At 60.2% G+C, this 22,203-nt stretch overlaps 1 protein-coding gene across 12 annotated transcripts; it reads left to right on the top strand.

Moving 5' to 3' along the window:
• The first annotated feature begins 33 nt into the window (after positions 1–33).
• LOC104632655 (protein O-GlcNAcase-like) lies at positions 34–21,575 on the top strand. 12 transcript variants are annotated; one of them, XM_075752972.1, is made up of 18 exons: positions 3,867–4,004; positions 4,610–4,661; positions 10,902–10,999; positions 11,473–11,603; positions 12,536–12,707; positions 13,074–13,172; positions 13,393–13,677; positions 13,991–14,119; positions 14,653–15,394; positions 15,434–15,683; positions 15,755–15,929; positions 16,242–16,298; positions 17,252–17,337; positions 17,580–17,684; positions 19,466–19,557; positions 19,999–20,191; positions 20,267–20,438; positions 20,818–21,575. In XM_075752972.1, the coding sequence occupies exons 1-18, from the start codon at positions 3,959–3,961 to the stop codon at positions 20,952–20,954; spliced, it is 3,021 nt and encodes a 1,006-aa protein (XP_075609087.1). In that variant the 5' UTR covers positions 3,867–3,958; the 3' UTR covers positions 20,955–21,575. The 12 variants fall into 12 exon arrangements, with proteins under 12 accessions (XP_075609086.1, XP_075609085.1, XP_075609084.1 ...); XM_075752971.1 differs by lacking the exon at positions 3,867–4,004 and adding an exon at positions 34–150 and having other exon boundaries at positions 14,653–15,683; XM_075752970.1 differs by lacking the exon at positions 3,867–4,004 and adding an exon at positions 488–1,059 and having other exon boundaries at positions 14,656–15,683.
• The last annotated feature ends 628 nt before the right edge of the window (positions 21,576–22,203 follow it).

The raw sequence follows: 22,203 nt of genomic DNA, 5'->3' as shown, positions 1-22,203 counted from the left end.
ACTGTGCAGCTGCAGTATAGGGAACTAATGACATGGCAGCACTTCTGCAAACCAGAACCTGTGGGTCGGAGAGGATCACAAGCCAAACATGTGTCAACAACTCAGAGCAGTGTGACAAAAGGCAAATAGCAGCCTGACATATGCAAGCAGGTGAGTCACGTGCAAGGCACGTGAAACAGTCCTGATCTCATGGACCCGGCGAGCCAGACAGACATCACACCCTGTGCCCGGCATGAGGGTACCAGCGGGGAAGATGTCGCCTCAGTGATGAATGCAAGGGGACAGTGACACCCGACCACCGGGGGCTGGTGCTTCCCGGGCAGCTGCACAGGCAGGAGAAATAGCTGCCCGCAGCCTGCAGTGGGAGAACACCCGCAGCTGGGAACGCCGGGGGACACGGTGCGGGGGACTGGTGCGGGCACCCGGAGCACAGGCCGGCACCGGGCTGCGGGTCGGGACCAGGCGCTGCGGCCGGGCCGGCCCCACCCGGTGGCCAGGGCGGCGGGGGGCTCCGGCCCGGCGGGGCTGCCGAGGGGCTGCTGAAGGTCCGCCCCGGGCCGCGGCCCCGCTCCAGCAGAGGGGCTCGGGCAGCTCCTCCCGGACGGTCTTTGGCGAGGGCTGAAGCGCCCGGCCCACCACGGGGCGGTTTTGCCCGGGGGCTACGCTGAGCCCCCCGCCCAGTCCCGCGCCCTGGCCCCGCCGCAGCCCCACCCGCCGGGGGCCGCCCCCTGCGCTGCGGCGGGCGCGTCTCCGCGGGAGGAGGGCAGGCGGTGGGGCCGTCCCTGCGCGCACCCCTCCATCCCTCCGCGCATCCCTCTGTCCCTCCTTGCATTCCTCCATCTCTCCGTGCATCCGTCCTTGCACCCCTCCGTTCCACCGCACATCCCTCCGTGCCGCCCGTGTCCCTCCGTCCCTCCGCGCATCCCTCTGTCCCTCCTTGCATTCCTCCATCTCTCCGTGCATCCCGCCGCGCACCCCCCCGCCCGCCCCAGCACCGGCAGGGCCGCTCCTGCGCGGACATGGCGGGGCGGCCGCGCTTCCTCTGCGGCGTGGTGGAAGGTAGGTCCCTCCGAGGCCGCGGCTGGGGCCGGTGCCCCGCCCGGGCATTGCAGGGGCTGGCCCGGTCGGCCCAGAGCGAACCGGGGCCGGGAAGGGCCGCCGGAACCCGAGCCGCGCCCGGGACCCCGGGTATCGGGGAGGCAGGGATCCGGGCCCCTGCACAGCACCCTATGTCTGCCCAGGGGTACGGGACCAGCACCCCCCAATGAGGCTCCCCAGCTCCTCCCCAGAGTACTGCTGCACCCCGCAGCCATCCCAATACAGCCGACCCTCTCCCTCACCGCCGCAGTGGGGACTGGGAACCCGCTGCTCTTGGCTCCAGCACTTTGCCCTTTTTTTTTTTTCTTTTTCCTCTCTGCCCTGGGTGTGGGGGCAGCATCCCGGTGTGTGCCACTCCTGCCTCACTGCCCGCAGTGCAACGCCGTGCCCAGACCTGGCCAGGAACAGCCTGGTCTCTCATGGCAGCTGTCTATGGCTCAGCCCTGTCCTTCTGCCTACCCCACTCCACCCCCTCAACTCCTGTTTCTGCAGCACGGCACCCCTGGAGCTGGGCCAGGCCTGGCACCCACTAGACAAAAGCATCTCCACTTTTCCTGGCAGCACAGTACCCCGATGAAGCCCACTGTCCGCTGCCTTGCCAGGGAGGAAGCAAAAGCACCATGCAAATAAACACAAATAGAAAGTGCGGGGATGGGGAAGTTGATAGTAAAAAGAAAAATGAGTCAGAAAGAATCATTGATATAGGAAAGTTGACCTGGGAAAGAGAAGGACACAGATGCTGCCAGCAGAGCCGCGCCAGGAGGAGGAGGTCCCTGGAGAGTGAGGAAGGAAAGGCATCCCTCACCCTGGTAGCACAGGACCTAGCAGGGAACAAAGGGTGGTGCTGCCAGGCAGGCTGCTGAGCAGGGTGCAGCCGTAGCAGGGGGTAGCGTGTCCTACACAGAGCCCCCTGCTCCCTCCCGACACCCTGGACATTGCTAGCAGCAGCCAGAAAGCATGGACAGACTGAGGCCTCTGGGTGACCTGCACCCAGGACAGAGGAGGGGCTGGGGAACAGCTGGGGCCTAGGGACTTTGTTTCCCAATGTGTTCATTGGGACTTTGCTAATGGTTGTGGATAAATTGCTGAGGGGCATCCCAGATGGCCCAGAGTTTGGCAAGTAACAGTGTTGACGGGTTACTCATGTAGTGCTCTGGGCTACGGGAGAGCCGAGGTGCAAACACACAGCATCACTCATCAGTGCTCACCTGTCTTCAGAAAAGCAGAGCACCAACATCACTCCTTTGGAGATGCAGCCACAGGTACAGAAAGGATTTTGCTGGTACAATTTAAGCCAGTTTACTGCCACTAGGATGGCATTTTCAGCAGAGCTGCTGTTGGCAGGGCATGTGTAAGGGGTGAGTGTCATACTTGTAAGGCAGTGCCAGTTCACAGCAAAGTGTGGGTGAGGCACTTGCAGGCAGGTGCTGTACAGGGACTCCTGGGACTTTACTGTGAGCTAGGCAGGAGTTCCTATGGATCGGGAAATGGAAAATCTATTTATCATGGAAATACTTTCTTTGGGTGAAATATTTGCTGGGATCCTTGAGTAGCCACAACTTTGGCCCCGTACGTGGTGGGGGACAGCTAGCAAGGTGAATATGTATTATTTTAAAGTGGATGGAATATGTGTTATTTTAAAGTGGATGCCTTCTACCTGCAAAGAAGGCAATGTTAGTGTACCAGTGCCCAAGGTTGGTGTTGAGGGCTGCAGGGTGGGCTCCTGCCAAAGAGAGCACGGCATCAGGGCCTCCTCCAGGCAGACCAGCTCCGGTGCACTCAGCTGCTTTGGGGAAACACGGGTGCTTTTCTGGGCAATGCCGGCCTCGTGCCAGACGCTGAGAGCTGGTCCTTTCTCCCAGACTAACAGAGTCATTGCGCTCTGCCCTTTTGCACTGCCCAGTTCAATGAATGTGTTCACTTCCCTGAATATCTGCTCCTGTTGGCTTTGTCTACTAGAAAGTACATTGATTTACAAGTTGCCCATGATGCGGAGCCCATCCGAAACTAGGAAGCTGCTTTCATGACTAATTGCCATCACTGTTCAAGATGTAATGTGTTTTCTGTGAGACTTCACCTTGCAGCTGCCAGATCTTGCAGAGACTTGAAGTGACTGAAGATCCTTTTCTTGCTAAATGTCAGGTCTGTGCTGGTACACCTAGAGGTTCCCCTTAACCTCCTCTTTAAGAAGCTGTCAAATCTACGTGTCTCCAAACTTATCTACCTGCTTATTCTCCCACTGTCCCCAAGTGAACTGGCTTGCTTTCTGCTTGGTATTATTTCTCGCTAGCTTTGCAGACAACTCTGCACCTCCCAGATCTTCCTATATGCAGAAATAGGAAGGGCTCTTCCTTGAAAGTGGTCCCAACAGGGGAACGGGTGCTGCATGTCCAGCAGTGCCCCCCGCTCACAATATCTAGTCACAGACTGGTTCCCCGCCATGCAGAGCACAGGGCAGATTGTCAGCTGCTGTGGTGCTGCGGCCTCAGGCTTGTGTCAGACACTGGTGCCCAACAACCACGTAACGCCTGCAAGCAGCAGAAGTGGAAATGTTAAGAAACACTTGGGAATTTGCTGACTCCAGATCTGTAGTTCCTGCATTCGGTTTTGTTGCTGTGAACCTTCTGGAAGGGCAATGTCCTTGCGGCCAGCCTTGGTGTCTTTGTTAGCAGACAATTGGTAAAATTGCTCCCTGGTGTGCTTTCCTCTCTGGATTTTTTCCCTTTGCAAGCTTATGGGGATGCTGGTTTCCAGTGGGAGACAGACAAGGTGTCTGTGAAATGTTTTGTGGAGTTACAGTCCCAGCACCCGTGGGCATCCCCGCAGGCTGTTTGTGTATTCCTGATCTGAACAGCTTGCCATGGGACAGGGATGCCGCCTCAAAATCCTGCCCTGCTACAATGCAGGTATGTGTTTCCAAGGTGTAGGGGAGAGCTGCATCAGTGCAATTTTGGTGCAGTTTGAGTTGTGCGGTGATTAAAGACAGAGAGAGCAGCTTTTATAGCCCGTACAGGAGTGATGATGCTTTGCTTGACACAGCCTGACACTACATAGACACAGAGAGATGCAAAGAGACATAGAGCTGGTCTCTGTAAAGAAGAAAATCCCCAGGCAGAAAATTCTAGGATGGATGTGTAATAGCTCTGTGCTTTGGTGTACCCCAAAATCATGCTAGAGTGCTTTATAACCTAGCCAGCCTTCAGCTGTCTCCTCTAGGCTTGGCTTTTACCATGCAGTTTCCCCCTCACAGGTTAAGTGCTACCTTGTGCAATTCTTCCAGCTGCCTCTTTCTGGGAAGGATGGAACCACAGACATTATACCCACTTGCCTGAATACCAATACCCAGCAAGATCATAGCAGGATAACAGGCATTTGAAGTACGCAGAGGTGGACAACTGTTGGATCTCTGGGTTTAAGGCCAGCCACCTAGGGATAGTACAGAGAGACTGTTTTAAGGCAGTTACTCACAATTGCATTTTGGGTTTTGTTTTTTTTTTTCCCCCTTTTACAGGTTTCTATGGGAGACCATGGTCTATGGAACAGAGGAAACTTCTCTTTCAATGGCAAGTACCCTGAATTTTCCTCTCTGAAGGTTCTAGCCTGTGGCAGAGTGACCAGGTGGAAGCCAGAGTGCTGTGGAGGCAGGAGCAGCGAGGAAAACATGCTGGAGGGAGACTCCTGGGGCTGGCCTGCCTTTGGGACGCCAGGGCGATGGCAGTGAAGGGGACTCAGGCTTCTCCCAGTTACCGCTCTGTCCCAGCACTCTTGAACCCCTGGGTCCAGCCCAGGGAAAGACTCTCTGCCTTGAGTCTGGGTGGGTGGCTGCGCGGTGGATGGGCAGCCCAAGGACGCCCGGACAGATGTGGGCTGTGCTGCCCTGTGCCGGCAGATGGTGCTGGGACTCTGCCACAGCCCAGGTGTAGCCAGATGTGCTTGGCTGGGAGGCCTGGGCCAGGGCTGTGCACCCCAAGGAAATGGGGTCTGGGGATGAGGCGCTGCACAGCCGGCACGGGTGCTCCAGTGAGGGCGCAGACCCTCAGGGAACTGTCAGTGGGACAGGGTCGGACCCTACTGCCCACACCATGGGAGGAGCAATGGCAGCTGGGAAGGGTTTGGAGAGGAGTGTGGGGGCTACGCAAGCCTGACAATGCTGCCTCTGGAGGCACCGTAAAAGCTGCTCTGCCCCAACTGCCTTGTGGCGTGGGTCAGCTACGGAGCCCATGCGCAGGAGGGGTGTCAGGGAGCAGGCGGACGGGCTGGGGCTGGAAATGGGAAGTCAGATCCGTGTGAGAGAGAACATGGCGGGGTTCAGCAGGCTGGAAGCCCACCTCGGGTGCTGACCTGGCAAGATGAGTGCCCATTGCCTCATCTCTGAACCGTGCAGGCCTGGGCGGTGCCACATGTCACCAGCCCCTGTGGGTATGCTGGTCGCAGGACAGCACACTGCGTGCCTGCTGCCACCCACAGCAAGCGGCCGGCTCGCCCTGCCTGGGGCCACTGTCCCCACGGCCCTGTGCTCCCAGTGTGGGCACCCGGTGGGTGCTTCCAGCCAGCCCAGCCTCGCTGGAACCAGGCTTATCATTGTGGAAACAGATGGCACTGTAAACCCACATCACTCCACCGTGGGCACAGGTGGCTGCTTTAGCCCAAGGCTGCCACCCCTGCCTGGTGTGGAGGTGGCTCTTGTGTCCCCGTGAGTCCCCATGTACGTCAGTGTGTCACCATGTGTCCCTGTGATGGAAGGATGTGGGCAGGATGTGTCACTGGCTGGTTGTGAGAGACACGTTGGGATGGGAGTTGATCTGTGCTGAAGAGAAAAAGCCCTCTCCTGGCAGCTGGTGTCCATGCACTGGCCATCAGTGGGACGATCTGCACCGACAGGACCTGCCACCAACAGACTGGGGCCCCACAGGGCCCCCCACGGAGCACTGGGCATGGGCAGCACGATGCTCATGGGCCAGGCAGTGCACCAGTCGGTGTGGGTACTGCCCTGGCAATGGCATGGGCATGCACGCTGGGGATGGTGTGGAGAGTGTGCTGGTCACGGCATGGGCAGTGCGCTGGTGACAGCGTGGGCAGTGCGCTGGTGAGAGTGTGGGCAGTGCATGGGCAGTTCACTGGTGATGGTGAGGCAGTGCACTAGTGACAGCGTGGGCAGTGCGCTGGTGACAGCTGGACCGTGGGCCAGAGATGGCAGGGCTGTGTGCTGGTGACGGCACTGGCAGCCATGCACTGTGTGGGAAACGTGCCGCCCGTGCTGTGAGAGTGCACTGGCAACAGTGTGGGCGGTCACAAGTGCAAGTAAGGACCATAGCGCAGGGACCAGAGATGCAGATACAGAAAAATGGAGCTTAGAAAATTTGGGGGAAATGTGCAGGAAGGAAAACAAGATGTGATGTTTTAAAGTATATTAGGAATGAGAAGGTCTAATGATGGCCTTGTCTGGTACTGGACTGGGATGTATGTTCCTATGTTTGCACATGTGAGCGGTATGTTCACCAGTATTTTTCTAATCTAGAAAGAAACGAGATGAGGCACTTGTATCCTGTGGTACATAAAGTGCTTCCCAGTCTGTTCATTGTGGGAAAATGTAAAACATCGTCTACTGAGGAGAATGAATAAAAATAAATTAATGTATCAGATGGCTTTCATACAGGAGTGCCAAAAGAGCTGTCTAGGGAGGTGTCTGCCCAGTCCTAATAATTTCCAGTGAGTCGTGGATTGCTTGGGAGATTCTGGAAGGAATTTGTGCATTTTGAGGCCAGAAAGGGCCTTATGACAGCGCAGTCTGATCTCTTGAAGCAGGCAGGCCCTGATCTCTCTCAGACCTGCTTCCTTTCAGCTCCAACTGCAGTGGAGCATCTGGAGAGCCAGAGACCTTTCCTGTCCTGTCTCGCCCAAATGCGCATCCCCATGAGTCACCCCTGGACCCTGCCATGTCCCCGACTGCCCGGAGTGGCTTTTCTCTCCTCCGGAGTGCTGGCGGGCTGAGGCTTTCCCTTGGGGACATGCGCAGACCGTGCTCCAAGACTCAGTTGTTCACAGGCTTTCCACCTGTGTCTGCGTGTGTGGCTCCTTGACAGACTCACTCCAGTTTGTTAGCATCCTTCCCACGCCTTGGCCACTGCTCTGGCAGCATCTGCAGCCAGCACAGAGGTCACAGAACCTCCCTAGTCCCGCCTGACGCTCTGCACTGATTAATCCGAGGCTCTCTGTTATCCTGAGTTACCAGTGGCATTGCAGAGGACACTCATGTTCAACTAATTGATTGTTAAGTTGTTACTTCAGACACCATATCTTCTGCATTCTTTTACCTAGGTAGGACTTTATGCTTGGCTGTATTAAGTGTACTGGTTGCTGAAGCCCAGCTTAACAGCCAGTTCAAATCACTCCATCTGAGTGTTGTATTTGCAGCTTTATTCTCCACTTACTTGGTCTTTGCCACCTGCAAACTGCACAGGCGCAGCGTCCTGCCATGGGTTCACACTTGCCCACCTCTGCTGCCCACCCTGCCAAAGCTCTGCTTCGGCACTCACCCATTTTTTAGCGCTCTGGGCTTTCCACCTGCAGGGCTTGGCAAAAAATCTTGCAGTCCCAAGGAGTTCCTCTGACAGGCCTTTTAATGTCTGTTGATGACCCTTAGCGTGACCCCGTTAATAACAGAGTGCCTGGGTTTAGACGTGCAGCAGGGGATTCCTCTCCCTCACACTGTCCCTGTCTCCCTGCGGGGAGCAGCTGTGCAGGATTCGTGCACTGCTGAAGCAGGTTCCCGAGCTGTCCAGGAGATGTGTCCTGGGGGCCCTGCGGCTGGAGGAGCAGCCCAGCTGGGGTTCGGGTCCTCCCACATGCACCCCTGTGCTGGTCTTAGGCAGGAGGGTGATCGGGTACCTCCAGCCCGTGAGCCTTTGGCCGTGCTTGGCTGAGGAATCATTCGACCTATCAACACTACAGTGAGGGGTGAGTATGTAAGTAGCGTGTGTTACTGCCGATGGATAAGGAACTGGCTGGATGGCTGCGTCCAAAGAGTTGCAGTCAATGGCTCAACGTCCAAGTGGAAACCAGTAGCGAGTGGTGTCCCCCAGGGATCCATACTGGGACCAATATCTTCATCATTGACATAGTGGAGTTGAGTGCACCCTCACAAGTTTGCAGATGACACCAAGCTGAGTGGTGCAGAGAGAGGGGATGCCATCCAGAGGGACCATGACAGGCTTGAGGAGGGGACCCATGAAAATCTTACTAAGTTCAACAAGGCCAGGTGCAAAGTCCTGCATCTGAGTCAGGGCAATCCCCGATATCAATACAGACTGGGGGAAGAAGGGATTGAGAGCAGCCCTGCAGAGAAGGACTTGGGGGTACTCATGGGTGAAAAATTGGACATGAGCTGGCAATGTGCGCTCGCAGCCCAGAAAGTCAACCATATCCTGGGCTGCATCAGAAGCATGGCCAGCAGGTCGAGGGAGGGGATTCTGCCCCTCTGCTCTGCTGAGCCCCCCCCTGCAGTACTGCATCCAGCTCAGGGGTCCCCAGCACAAGAAGGACATGGAGCTGTTGGAGCGAGTCCGGAGGAGGCCACGGAGATGATGCAGGGGCTGGAGCACCTCTGCCATGGAGACAGGCTGAGAGAGTTGGGGTTGTTCAGCCTGGAGAAGAGAAGGCTGCGGGGAGACCTTAGAGCACCACCTGAAGGGAGCTTAGAAGAAAGATGGGGACAGACTTTTTACCAGGGCCTGTAGTGACAGGACAAGGGGTAACAGTTTTAAACTGAAGGAGAGTTGGTTCATACTGGACATAAGGAAGAAACTGGCACAGGTTGCCTGGAGAAGCTGTGGCTGCCCCTGGATCCCTGGAGGTGTTCAAGGCCAGGTTGGATGGGGCTTTGGGCAACCTGATCTAGAAAGAGGAGAGATGAAAGATGTCCCTGCCCATGGCAGGGGCTTGGACTAGATGATCTTTAAAGGTCCTTTCCGACCCAAATAATGCCAGCAGCTCATTGATTCCTTGTAAAAGGACTTCAGTTACAGCAGTTACGCTGATGCCAGATGCTGCACCTTGATGAATCCTGGTCCCCATTAGAGCGGCAGTGCTGGACCTCATGTTAACAGAGAGAGGTGCGGGCTCTCTGCAGCTGCTCTGCCAGCCTCACTGACAGGATGTGCACAGCAGCTGGTGCAGAGCTGCCTCTGGAGTCTGTGTCAGGCCACAGTGGCATGTGGCATGCACATCATCCCAGCAGTAAACATGCAGCCTGCTCTGGGCCCCCCTCCATTGAAATACCACCTAATGCAGCCAAAAAAAAGGTGTCGGTGCATGAGCTGGGCAGATGGTGCAGGGCATGTCTGGCTGCAGTGTGGAGAACGGGAGACCGGGGCAGGCAAGGGACAGCCCAGTGGCTGTGAGCAGGCTGCAGCCTCCATATCCAGGGCTGGGCAGGGGCTGCAGCACTGTGTCCTGTGCTGGTGTCTCACTGCAGAAGGGATGGAAAAATGCAAGAGTGCAAAAGAGCCCCAGTGAGATCCAGTAGCTGCAAAAACAATTGTAGAGTGCAAGCTTTGAAGGTCTTGACCTCTTGAAGTAATAAAGGCATGATTTGGGAACGGTGCAGCAGACGTACAGGGACTGTTGGTGGAGTCGGGCCAGCCTGCAGACAGGACATGGGTTTTTCAAGGGGATGATGTGAGGGGGTCTGCAGTGGTGAGGGCTCCCCGTGTGTGTGTGGTGCCCAAAGAGGTACCCTGGGCTGAGTCCCCCAGGCCAGACTGTGCCTGGCAGGCGCACCCCACTCCTGTACACTGAGCTTGGGGGAGCGGTGAGGTACCAGCTCTCCAGGGTGTCTCCGCCGGTCCTGCTCCGCAGAGACCCCTCACATCCAGAGGGGCAACTAGCTCGTGCATACCTGCGTCATCTGGAGTCACTTGTCACGACAGGCAGCCTGCAGCCTGTGTGTTTGGGCTACAAACATGTTTGGTTCTTGATTACACAATTGGAAGCATAGCTGAAGAGAAAGGGAAAAGAAACCCACCCTGCTCATGCTTACACAAGATGCTAAGTGCTTCCACAGGTCTCACTGCAAGCCCTGAAAGAGCTGCTGCAAAGCTACAGAGGTGGTTTGGCCTGACGGATCTCCACAGCTAGACTTCAGGGCTGGGGCCACCTGCACCCTCGAGGAGCCCCATGGAGCAGCAGACCATGAGCGGCTCCCTCCATCGCTCCAGCCCCATCCTCTGTCTCCATGGCCGTTTTGTTCTCAGTCTCCCCCAACCATCTCCCCTTCCTCCCCTGGAGGCTGCTCTGGCCCTTCGCCCCTCCTCCATTCCTTGCTCAGGACATTGAGCTTTTCATTGTCACAGGACTTTGTCAAGCAGTTAAAACAGGCTGTTTAGGCTAAGCTGGTCCCTCCCATCGCTTTTTCCGCAGCAGGGGTGTTAACTCATCTCCCAGGAGGCAACATCCTGCTGGTCTCCAAGACTTTCTCATCCAGATGCACTATCTTTCTGGAGGTCCCTAAACAACACAAATCGTTGGGCTCAGCACTGGGAGCTGGGTGAGATTTATGTCTCTGTGCGGCCGTCAGAAGTATGTGGGGCAGGGCTCCCTGTGCAGGGGAAGAGCTGTGACTCCGCAGTCTGGGGGGCTCTGTGTGAGCAGAGGCTGGAAGCCTGCAGGACCTGATGCAGCTCCAGGGAAGGAGAGGGCACCGTGTGCTGAGGAGCTCGTGGTGTTGCAGGCTGGCACCTGCCCAGATGCCTCTTTGCAAAGAGCCCATCTGGAGCCTTGGGTGACCCCTTGTCCTTGCTGCACAGGCTGGAACGCTGGGGGCTGAACTGCTACATGTACGCGCCCAAGGATGAGCTGAAGCACCGACTGCTCTGGCGAGAGCCCTACACAGAGCATGAGGCAGGTAGTGGCTCTGCTGGGCCCCGGCACGGGTGGACTGCAGGCGTCCCACATCCTCAAGGGTGAAGCATGGTCTGCATCTCAGGCGGGGTCAGGCTGGCTGTTACCGCTCTTCCTGCCAGGAACCTGTCCATTGCAGGGAGCCCTGCAGACCCTGCCTAGTGCGAGGAGACCCCCAGACCCTGCCTGGTGCAAGGAGCCTCCTGAGACCCTGCCCATCACATGGAATCGGCTGGGGGCCCACCCAGCATGGGGAGCTCCCCACGCGGGTCTCTGGCAATATGCTCGACTATGCCAGGGCCCACAGACCTTTGCGGAGAGTCCCAAGACTGGAAACTCTCCCCTGGGCCTCTCCCCTCCCAATGCTCTCTGATGCCTCCCAATGCCCTCAGCTCCTTCCTTTTGGGCCACTGTGGTTCCCTCTCCCTCCATCCCTTGCCTCCCAGCCTCACAGCACTCCTTCTGCTTTGTCCCCAGCCTGCATGAGATCTCTCATCAAAGCTGCCCAAGAGCAGGGTGTGGAGTTTGTTTTTGCCATTTCTGCTGGCCAGGACATGGTGTTTTCAAGTACTGGGGATCGGCTTCTGCTGCAGCAAAAACTCAGGCAGGTACCGTGGGCCATTCCTTCATCCATCGCTCCCAGGCGAGGGGCACGCGTGCTTGTGTGTGGGCCCCATGCCCACCCCAAAGGCTGGTGTGAAGCTGTAAACTCGTCCTGCTGCTGCGCATCAGGGAGCAGCTCTGTGGGGTGCCCGGTGGCAGATGTGCTGTCCCTGTCATGGTGACAGAGCACTGAGGGCTCCGTGGATGCCTGACTGCTAGCCGGCAGCACTGGGGGCAGGAGAAGGACCAGCCGAGCCCCAGCTGGGCAGCACCGGAGGCCAGTGCAGGCTGGGTGTGAGCCCCACTCCCCAGGGAGGGTAGAGCTGCTGACACGGCAGGTTCGGTCCATGGGCAGCTGCTCCTCTCCGCAGCACAGCCCAGGCAGCACCCGCCCTGCACCGCACCATGCCTGGCCGCCTCTCCAGCTGCGCCCAGCCAGCCCTGGTGCAGGGAGCGCCTGCCCGGGCAAGCGGCGAGGCTCTGCCCGAGGCTCTGCTGGCCCCTGCTCCTGCTGCAGGGCTCCCGGTGCTGCAGGGTGACGCGGGGCTGCGGCGCAGGGGGAGCGGATGTAGCGGGCGGCGAGCAGGGCTGCTTGGCAGCAGCACGGTGGGAGCGGGCTCCTGGCCATTGCGGCACGAACTCTGGTTTGAAAGGGCTCCTGGCCCACGGCAAACACAGCAACGCCCAGGGCTTGGAGCGAGGTGGGCCGCGGCCGTGGGGCTGGCGCGCGCACACAGAATGGCTGGGCCTTGCGCGTGGCATCTGCTGGGCAGGCGTGGGGGACGCGGCAAGGGCTGCTCTGCCCGTCCCGTCTGTCTGGGCACCCCAGACTTCTGCCGTCCTTATGGGGCCCAGGCGGCAGGGCCACGTCTGGGTCTCGCTGCCTTTTTTCTCTCTGCTGCCCAGGGATCCTAGCAGCCCATGCCCATGCCCACAGGTGGCTGCCATGGGGTGCCACTCCTTCGCGCTGCTCTTTGACGACATCGACCCCTGCATGTGCCAAGCCGACAGAGACGTCTTCCCCTCCCTGGCGCAGGCTCAGGCCTCTGTGGCCAACGAGGTGTACCGGGAGCTGGGCCAACCCTCCATCTTCCTCTTCTGCCCTACAGGTAACTGCCTGCAGCCATGCACCCCCAGCCACCCTGCCCCTGGGAGCCCGGTGCTCAGCTGGCCATGGCACCCCACAGCAGATCGGGGTACCCTTCCTCTGGCTGCGCCCAGCACCTGTGTCTGCTGAGAGCTGACTGCCCTGACAGCCTCCACCACTCCCCCCAGTCCCTTCATGCTCCTGCGGGAGCCCTGGCGATCTCGGGGCTAGGACAGGACCAGGCTGCAGACAGGCTGGCGCTTCAGCAGCCGTGCACGCTGCGTTCCCTGCACCAGGCACCTCCCCAGCCCCTGTCCATTGGTCCCAGGCAACCTCACCTCTCCTGGTCTCTCTGCCCCTCAAGGGATGCTCTGTGCTGTCTCCCCAGAGTACTGCAGTTCTCTGTGCTCTCCCAGCCCCAGCCAGTCCTGCTACTTGCTGACCCTCGGCCAGGAGCTGCTCCCAGGGATCGGTGTCATCTGGACAGGTGAGCGCCTGGCCTGGCTCTGTGGGGGTGTGCAGCCCTGGCCAGGCAGGCAGTGGGGTGGGCTGTGGGTCTGCTCTCCTTCTGGCTAGGGAGGGTGGGGTGGGGTGACTTGACCCTCATCTCCATGCACAGTGCCCAGACATATGCATGCCCCTGTTGTGAGTGCATGGTGAACTGCGCTGCCTGCTGCTCCACGCATGTCCGTGCCGTGATGCTCCAGGCCCAAAGGTGGTGTCACAGGAGCTCTCGGCCACAATGCTGGAGGAGGTGGAGGGTGTCCTGCAGCGCCGACCTGTCATCTGGGACAACCTGTACGCCAACGATTATGACTGCAGACGTGTCTTCCTGGGCCCCTACACGGGACGTGCCCACGGCCTCATGCCCAGGCTCCGTGGACTGCTCCTCAACCCCAACTGCGAGCTCCAGGCCAACTTCATCCCCATACACACACTGAGCAGCTGGTTTCAGAGTGAGCTGAGGAGCTGTGCCCACCCTGATCACGCAGGTACCTGGCCCCCACACCCCAGGCAGCTCTGTACATGGGGCCCAGTGCTGACAGGGAGCTTGTGCACCCAGGGCAGGGCCCTGGCCGTCACTGCCCGTCTTTGCCATGGCCCTGCAGGCTTTCCTGCACGGCGGCCTGGGTGAGGTGTCTCACCTGGCCGGGCACCACCCGACATCCCGGGGCATGGGATCCATCCTGGGGGCATCTCCTTGGGGCCGGAGGGGAGGGGCGCTGCCTGCCCTTGGTGTGGCATGGGATAGCTCCATAAAGCAAAGAGTGGGACTGCCCAGGCTGATGAGCTCCAGTTCCTCAGGGATGGAGACCACAGCAGCTCTGGGGGACAGCCAGGGCCCACAGGAGGGGAGCTACAACCCCCAGGAGGCCTTGGAGCTTGCGCTGCTTGACTGGGTGGCCGAGATAAACCAGCAGGCCTTGGAGCCAGGTAGGTGATGGAACTTGCACCATGCAGCATCCCTCACCCACCCCGGAGCGCTGGACCGGCTCTGCTGGGAGCTTGGTGGGGTGAGGGAGCCCGATGCCCTGCCCGTTTGGATGGGGTACTCTGGCTGGTGCTGCAGCGGGGTCTGTGTGTGTCGTGGTGGGCAGGTGTGGGTGTCCACTGCCCCATGCTGTCCCGTGGATGCTCCTGCCCTGGCCACGTCCCAGAGGGCATCTCCTTGGCTGACAGCATGGGAGCCTGGGCCACGATATGGCTCTGGAAGAGGGGGTTCAGCCAGGTGCAAATTTGGTGTTTCACACTGTTTGCCTCCGTAAAACCTGTGGCCTCACCAGCCACGGAGGCCTGAACTCCTGAACACAGAACAATGCAAAGCCCATGGTCCTGGCAGCTCCTCGGTCTCTGCCAGCTCAGAGGTGGAGCTTCCCGGCATGGCCTCCCCCAGGGCCGTCCTGCCCCATGGGCAGCAGTTTCTATGCGGATGCCAGAGGGGCTGTCCCCTTGCTCCTTTCTGCCAGGAGGAAGGACCTCGGGACACCCCAGCATCAGCCTCAAGGGAGGAACGAGGCTGCAGCCTGGCACAGCGGGAGGACAGGAGGTCATGCCTGACCCCCAGCCCCACAACCCTCTTCCCAGTGGGGCGGACCAGCATGGCCCTGAGCCCTATGGCGTGGCACCAGGGGAGGGATGGAGGAAGGTGACCTCAGAGCCTGAGGAGGACAGTGGGAGCAGGATCTCTGCCGGCAGTCAGCAAAGCCCCACAGGGGACGGGGACCAGCTCACCGTGGGGAACAGAGAGAGCTGTGAGCCCTCTTCTGCTCTGCCCAGCACAGCTGGGAGTGCCCAGTCCGCAGGAACCCCGGTGGCTACCGAGACCCTCCACAGCTCAGGCCCCGCAATGTGCTGCAGCAATGGGGCCGACACCAGCCAGAACCTTCCCCTACCCACCAGTGATGCCAGGACAGGGGATGGCAGCCCTCCCCAGCCCCCCAGCAGTACCCAGCCCAAGGCTAGCAGGGCTGACGTGCCCCAGACACCCCCAGCGCCTGAGGCTTGCACCAGCCCTGGCCCCCCAGCACCGCTCACTGATGGGGCTGGTGTTAGCCCTGGCCCCACAGCACCACTGACCTCAGAGGAGGCCGGGTCCAGCCCCATGGCCCTGCTGACCCTGGAGGAGGCTGGGTCTGGCCCCCTGGTACCACTGACTCCCAAGGAGGCCAGGACCAGCCCCCCAGCACCAGTGACCCCAAAGGAAGCCAGGTCCAGCCCCACAGCACCGATGACCCCAGAAGAGGCCAGGTCCAGCCCCATGACACTGCTGACCCCAGAGGAGGCTGGGTCTGTCCCTACGGCACTGGTGACCCTCAAGGAGGCCAGGTCCAACCCCACAGCACCACTGACTCTGGGGGAGGTGCGGATGCTGGTGGAGCTCTTCTACCTGCCCTACCATCATGGGCCACAGGCGCAGCATCTCCTGGAGCACTTTCGGTGGCTCCGGGCAAACAGCCTCAGTGTGGGGGTCCCAGCCACAGCAGCCGACACCAGCGGGGTAAGGCTGGTCCAGGGGCTGCTGCGGGATGGTGCCCGTCATGGTTGCGCTGACGCCTGGTCTGTCCACAGGGCACGCAGTGGCGTGGCCGAGCCCAGTCCTTCCAGCTCCTCTGCGCTCAGATATGCCGTCTGCACAGCCGTTTCGTCAGCAGCGCTGGACGGGCACTGCTCTATGATCTCCACCCCTACCTCTGGGACATCCGCAACATGCTGCTGGCCACCAGTGCCTTCATCCTCTGGCTGGGTATGTGGCTGATGCCGCGAGCCAGCCCCTGTGGCCCCGTAGCACATATTCACACCCTGGCCAAATCCAGCCATGTGGAAGTACAGGGGCCCCCAGGCACTGTGGCACACCCAGGGCATCTGAAGCTTGTTCTGTGGTGATCCACTGCTTCTGCCCCTAAAAAGGTGAAGGTGTCTGGGACCCCCTCCCAGAGGTCTGGGGTCCCTGCGTCCGGCTGGGGGTGCCAGGGTTTGTCCTGGGAGTATGCCTCCCCTTGACACCTTCCCCACCGCTGACGTGTCCCCCACGCTCACCACCTCGCCTCCCTTGCAGATGGCCATCTCCTCTGCGACCCTGACCCCAAGGTCACCTGGGGAAGCTGCTTTGGCTGTAAGTACCTATGCTGCCGTGGCTCACCCACCTGGGCGGTGGGGCACTGGCTGCTGCCCTCCGTTGGCTCCAGCCCCCCAGCAGCAGCCAGCACTCGCCATCGGGCTGCCCTTTCCCATGCCCTGCCTGCCAAGTGGAGCGGGCATGGCCGTGGGAAGCCTGGCACCCCTGCATGCCCAGACACACCGAGGCAGGACGGGGCACTGCTGCTGGGGACAGGGCCGTCATCGGAGCGTCTCTTCACCATCTCTCACAGTCTAGAAGGAATGCCTATTTCTAGGGCATGGTTCCTCAGCCCCTTTAATCCAAAGACCTGTTAGCCTTTCTGGTAAAAGGGATCCATGACCCATTGGGAGCAGTAATACCCCGGGTGATAGAGGTGAGGCTGTATTTTGAATGCCTGTGCATCACTTTGGGAGCCCCCATTCCACTGATTTAGGGTTCCCTGGTCGCTCTGTGGGACTTGTGATCTCCTACAAACCAGGAACTCTTACCGGATGACAACCTGAGAGGGTCTCCAAGTCCAGGGTGGTGCCATGTGCCTTGAACGACTGCCACAGGGAAGCAGCAGCACGCAGGGCAAATTCCCACAGGCACTGCACAGCTGGCTGGCCAGGCAGAAAGCAGCATGCTGCTCTCTGTGCCAGGCTGCAGCTTCCCAACTGTAGCCAGGAGCTGTGTCTTTACCTTACACTTTTCCTGGAGGCACGATTACACCTTTCCCCATTCCCCCACCTCAAGCCCTGTTGCAGAGGCTGTGCTGCTACCCCAATGCATGGGGCTGGCTGCCTGAGCCCAGGCAAGGTCCTGCCCTGGGCTGCGCAGCTGTGGGGGCAGATCCTTGGAGCTGTGACCAGTGTGATCGTGATGTTGCTGTGTGGTGGAGACTGATCTCCCCCTGGCCCAGCAGGTTTTTGTTCATCTTGCATGTGCTTGTCTCCTGCTGCCTCCAGGGTGCCAGAGCATCACTGCCCCGATCCTGCTGGGGGGGGACGCTGAACCCTGGACACGTCGTGGGGGCCTCTTTGGAGAGCTGCAGGTGAGAGCATGCCAATATCTGTGGAGGCTGAAGGAACTGTAGGGAAGCCAGAGTCCCAGCTGCTGCTCCTGGCCCTTCCGTTGGGTTGCTGCAAGCTTGGGAAGGCAGAGCTGCCCTGGGCCTCTGCACCTTGGCTGCAGCTCCTGGGTTTTAGGGTGCCTCAGAGGGACCCTGCTCCTGCTGCCTCCAGGACAAGGTTTGGAGCCAGGACAATCTGCTCCTTGACAGAGTATCTCTTCCAGGCACTGCTGCCCGTGGGGAACAGCTGTGACCTCTTCTACCACCCACCTCCGCTCTTCCCGTCCAGCCAGCTGTACCTCCTGCGCCCACTGCTGCCCCTGGACAAGGTGAGAGCCATGGCCCAAAGGGGTGGCCCGCACCACTCAGGCCAGAGCTCACCTTTGCGTGCCCTGTGCTGCACGTGCGCTAACAAGATACGTGCTCGTCTGCTGCTGACCCCAAGGCTGAGGTTGCAGTGCAGGGTGATGCAGATGGGAAGGGACCTGTGGGGTCCAGCCCCTGCTCAGAGCAGGTCAGCCTGGGGCAGGTCACCTGGGGCTGTGTCCAGCAGCGTGTCAGGCCCCTGGGCTGGACCGCGGGTGTTGTGGCCAGCAGCTTCAGCAGGCACCACCACCTGCCTCCCTGCACCCAGCGCCCGGGCAGAGCCGCTGCTGGCAGCCAGCAGCAGGAGAGGGAGACTGGGCTCAGAAGTGAGCAGCAGGCACAGCCACAGATAAACGGGCACAGACTTGGGGTCACCAGGTTGCGAGGGTGATCTCCAGAGCACCCCCAGCGCTGATCTCCAGTAGTGGCTGCGAGCAGATGCCAGGAAAGATCCAGAACAGGACAAGTCTGGATGGTGACCTCCTGTAGCCTTCATCGGTCTGCAGCTCTGGGCACTGCCTGAGCCTGTCCAGGTTAATCTCCAAATCAGTCCCTTCTTCAAACAGTCATCCAGTTTACAGGATGATTTCTTGCTGGAGAGACAATGGCCTCTGTCAGGCGTGACCTGCTTGCTGCCAGCCTCCCCCCCCGCCCCCCGTTTGGCATCTCAGCAGCTCGATGGGATGGGGAGGGAAAGGGAGAATTTGGAGGTGGGTGGACACACAAGTTAAACTGCTGCCAAATCCAGCAGAGCCCTGGGTTCCCCATGTACCGCACAGTATGCAGTGAACACCCCGCTCCCTCACCCTGCTGCCTCTCCTAGCTAAAGGAAATGCTAATGCTGCAAATCCAGCCATCATGGACACAACTGCACATCCCTGCTAAATACAGTGCCCGGCAACGCACAGCTGCAGCGCCTGTAAATAACAGCAGAGAAGTTGCAAGCACATAAGAGCAGATTATAATATCAGACTGCAGCTGCCAGCAATTCCCATTGCAAGAGCTTGTTTTCAGTTGCCTGTTGTCAGATTTCATCTGATCAAGCTAAACTTTAACAAGCTGAACGTCTGTGTCCAGTGAAACTTTGAGAGAAAAATCCAGCTAAGCACTTCAGCCTGTTCTGGGAATGGTGCTCAGACGTGCGGCTGTCCTGCCCTTGTCGCTCAGTGGTTGGGGCCACCTTGACTTTGAGAAGCAATGGTTTTATCGGGATGTTCTTTTTTGCTGATCCTGTGGGCAGCACCAAACTCAAATCTGAGCAAGACTGGAAATTTTGAGGTGTCCCAGTTTGCACATGCTCTGTGGAGACTTGAGTTCAGTATTGGTTTCACTGCAGCTCTGTGTGCTCTGAGCATGCTCTCTGCTGGGGCTGAGCAGGGTTTCCTCAGCAGCGGCTGCTCCAGGATGCCTGACTGGAATGGCAATTTCTCATTTTGAAGCATTGCTGTGCTGTGAAAACGAGCCTCAGAGGCCAGCAGAAGGTGGTGCACGGTGCATCGCTTGGCACAGAGGCCAGCGCCCTTGGACGGCTGAAGCACGTACCTTCATACCTTCCCCTGGCCAGGATGCGCTGGAGGCCACAGCCCTGGTTGCGGTCCCTCTTTACAGTCAGCTTGGGCAGCTGCTGGTACTTGTGCTCTGGCAGGGACTGTGGCGGGGGCAGCAGGCAGCCGAGGGGCAGCAGTGGGGCAGGGATTGGGCAGGGCAGGCGGAGCCAGGGCTAAGGTCTGTCTGGGTCTTCCAGGGAGAGCTGTACCGAATGTGCCGGGAGAGTTTGGACTGTGACCCCAAAGTCGCAGACATCCTTGCGGCCCATCCCGATCTCCTCGGTGACAGGTGAGACACGGCCCCTCTGGGGCTCCCTCTTGCCAGGCACGTGTTGAGCCCGGCCACGTGCTGGGCGATGTAGGGCCATGGTGTGAGGCAGTGGCCTCTCCTGGCACCCCTGCGGGGACCAGCTCTGCCTGCACCGCAGCTGGCGGTGGCCTTGCCCTGCGGGAGGGGGCAGGGGGGGCAGTCCCCACACTGACATCCAGCTGGGTCACTGCAGCTGCCGTGGGGATGGACCCGCTGTCCAGCCTGGCTGCAGGGGGGCTGCTGCGGCTCCCCTTGGCTGAGGGCTTCTGCTGGGGGGGGGGGGTCTCAAAGGGATGGTCTGGTGAGCGCTGGGGTGCTGTCCCACGGGGGCAGAAGGAGGAGGCTGGCTGGTCTGAGCTTTCCCTGGGGCAGGCTGGGCTCCGGGCAGCAGCTCAGCCGTGCTCCTGCTCTGGCTGGCAGGCTGCTGGGCAGCTTCCTGAGCCTGAGCCCCGAGTACACATTTGTGCTGGAGGATGAGGGTGGTCCATGCGGCTACGCGGCTGGAGCACTCTGCGCTGAAGGCTTCCTGCAACAGCGAGACAGCAACTGGCTGCCTGCCGTACGACAGAAGTACCCCCAAGACCTGAGCGCAGGTGGCCCAGCTCTGGGACAGGTGAGGGGGCACCTGGAGCAGAGGGGAGCAGGTACGGGGGGGGGGGGTTCCCTCACTTGTGTCTGTCTCCTGCAGGATGCCCTGGAGGAAGCGCTGCTCTTCTTCCACGCAGAGCTGCCGGCTGTGCCCCTGCCTGTGCTGCGGCGCTTCCCCTCCCTGGTGCAGCTGGGCACAGCCCCCCGTGTGCTGGACGTGGGGGCCAGCCGCAGCCTGGCTATCTGCCTGCTGAGCGCGCTCAGGGCCAACGGTGAGCATGACCTGCCCGTGCTGGGGGGAGGCTGAGGCCCCCTTGATCCAGTACAACCCCATCCCGACTGCTGCTTTGCCCACCCCAGAGCCGGGGGCTGGCCCCACCTGCAGCCCACCTCTCAGCCCCGGGCTGGGGTAGCCCTCACCAGGGCACCCTGTCCCCTCTCTGTTGCAGTCTGGCCCCAGCTCCCAGGCCCCGTGTCCTCCCCTTGCACCAGGGGACTTGCGGACCCGTGTCTCGGGGCATCACGCGGGCACCCAGTGCCAAAGGGCAGTGGAGAGGCTGACCGCCTTGTGGAGGGGGTCCCAGCCACTGGCCCCCAACCCCAGCGCTGGGTTTCTGGTGCCAGGGGCCTGACCTCTCACCTCCCTTCCAGGGTCACGGGGAGTGTTTTGCCAGGTCAGTGCCACTGACCGGCAGCAGCTGAGCTTCTACGGCAAGCTGGGCTTCGTCGCCCTGCCAGTGGCCTTGGGCAGCTCCCCCAGCACTCAGCTCCTGGGACGTCTCCTCTGAGCATGCTGCGTTGGGTGCGGGCATGGGGAGGCAGCACCATGGGACAGGCTGACCCCCCCATCCAGCGCAGCATCAGCCTGAGGGAGCGGGAGCAGAGGGGCACCTTGATCAGGGCAGGTACATGTGGTGGGGGACATGGCCTGGGGTGAGCAGGGTTTCTCTGGGATACGTGCAGGGCACTACGCTGTGAAGGTCCTTGGGCGACAGAGAGGTATTTCTGCCATCTCAGGAGATTTGGGCATCAGGGCCCCTCCACTACCTCCCCCAACTGTTCCTGCTTGCTGAGCACCCTCCACCTTTGCTGGGGAGCCAGCAACATTCCCAAGCTGTCTGCAGACCACCAGGCCTGGCAGGAGCCACATGGGCAGTATTTAGGGTGGTGGTCTCAGAGCATGGCACAGCTAAGGGAGCGTCCCTGTCCCACAGGCTGGCCTGTCCAGCTCTCTGCATCCCCTGCATGGCCCTAGGCTGGGCAGCCGGTGCCGGGGCTGGCTCTCGGCACCCAGGACCTTCTTGTCTGTGTGGACCAATCTGGTATGGGACACAGCGAGGCAGCCTCCACCTCTGCTGCCCAGGGGCTGGGGGAAGTCCTGTCCTTGGCAATAAAGCATTTGCTGGGCTTTCACCATGGTTTGTCTCCTGGGGAAAAGTGTCGGGGTACCAGCATGTCCCTCTCATGCTCTCATGCCCACCAGCCAGCCAGCCCTGTTTGTCTGTCTCACACCGGCTGTCGTTATAGCTGGTCCTGTGTAACCTCAAACAAAGCAGCTCCCCACGTGTCCGCCTCTCCAGCTGCTCACCAGCCCTCACTCTCCCCCTGCACCGTGCTCCAGGAAGGAGCTCCAGGAGCTGGCAGCACGTGGTCATGGCAAGGCTCCTCACGGGTCCAGGGCTCCCGTGTGGGATGTGACACCCCGGGTCTGGGGCTTCCCTTTGGTCACAGCTGCCTTTTGGGTCTGGGGGCTGCTGCAGGTCCAGGACAGGCAGGATGGCCCAGGGGGGATGTCTGTCCAGCCCTTCGGAGAAGAGCTGGGAGGGAGGGGTGGAAGGAGCAAACCCTCACTGAAGTTTTCTCTTCCACGCCCTCCAGAGCTGGCTGTCCCACAGTCCCTGGGGTGAGGAGGAGGTTGGGGCAGGGGTGGCCAAGAGGCCAGGAGCCCTGCCCTTCCCTGAGCCTTTGCACTCTCTGGCTTGCTGTGCCCCGAGAACCGCTCCGAAGGGTACCCGAGGCTGCCGCGGGTCACCCAGG

Source organism: Balearica regulorum, chromosome 4 (genome assembly GCF_011004875.1).
Source record: "Balearica regulorum gibbericeps isolate bBalReg1 chromosome 4, bBalReg1.pri, whole genome shotgun sequence".
Taxonomy (NCBI): domain Eukaryota; kingdom Metazoa; phylum Chordata; class Aves; order Gruiformes; family Gruidae; genus Balearica; species Balearica regulorum.
Note: the sequence above shows the minus strand (reverse complement) of the source record. Positions and strands in the feature narration are given on the sequence as shown.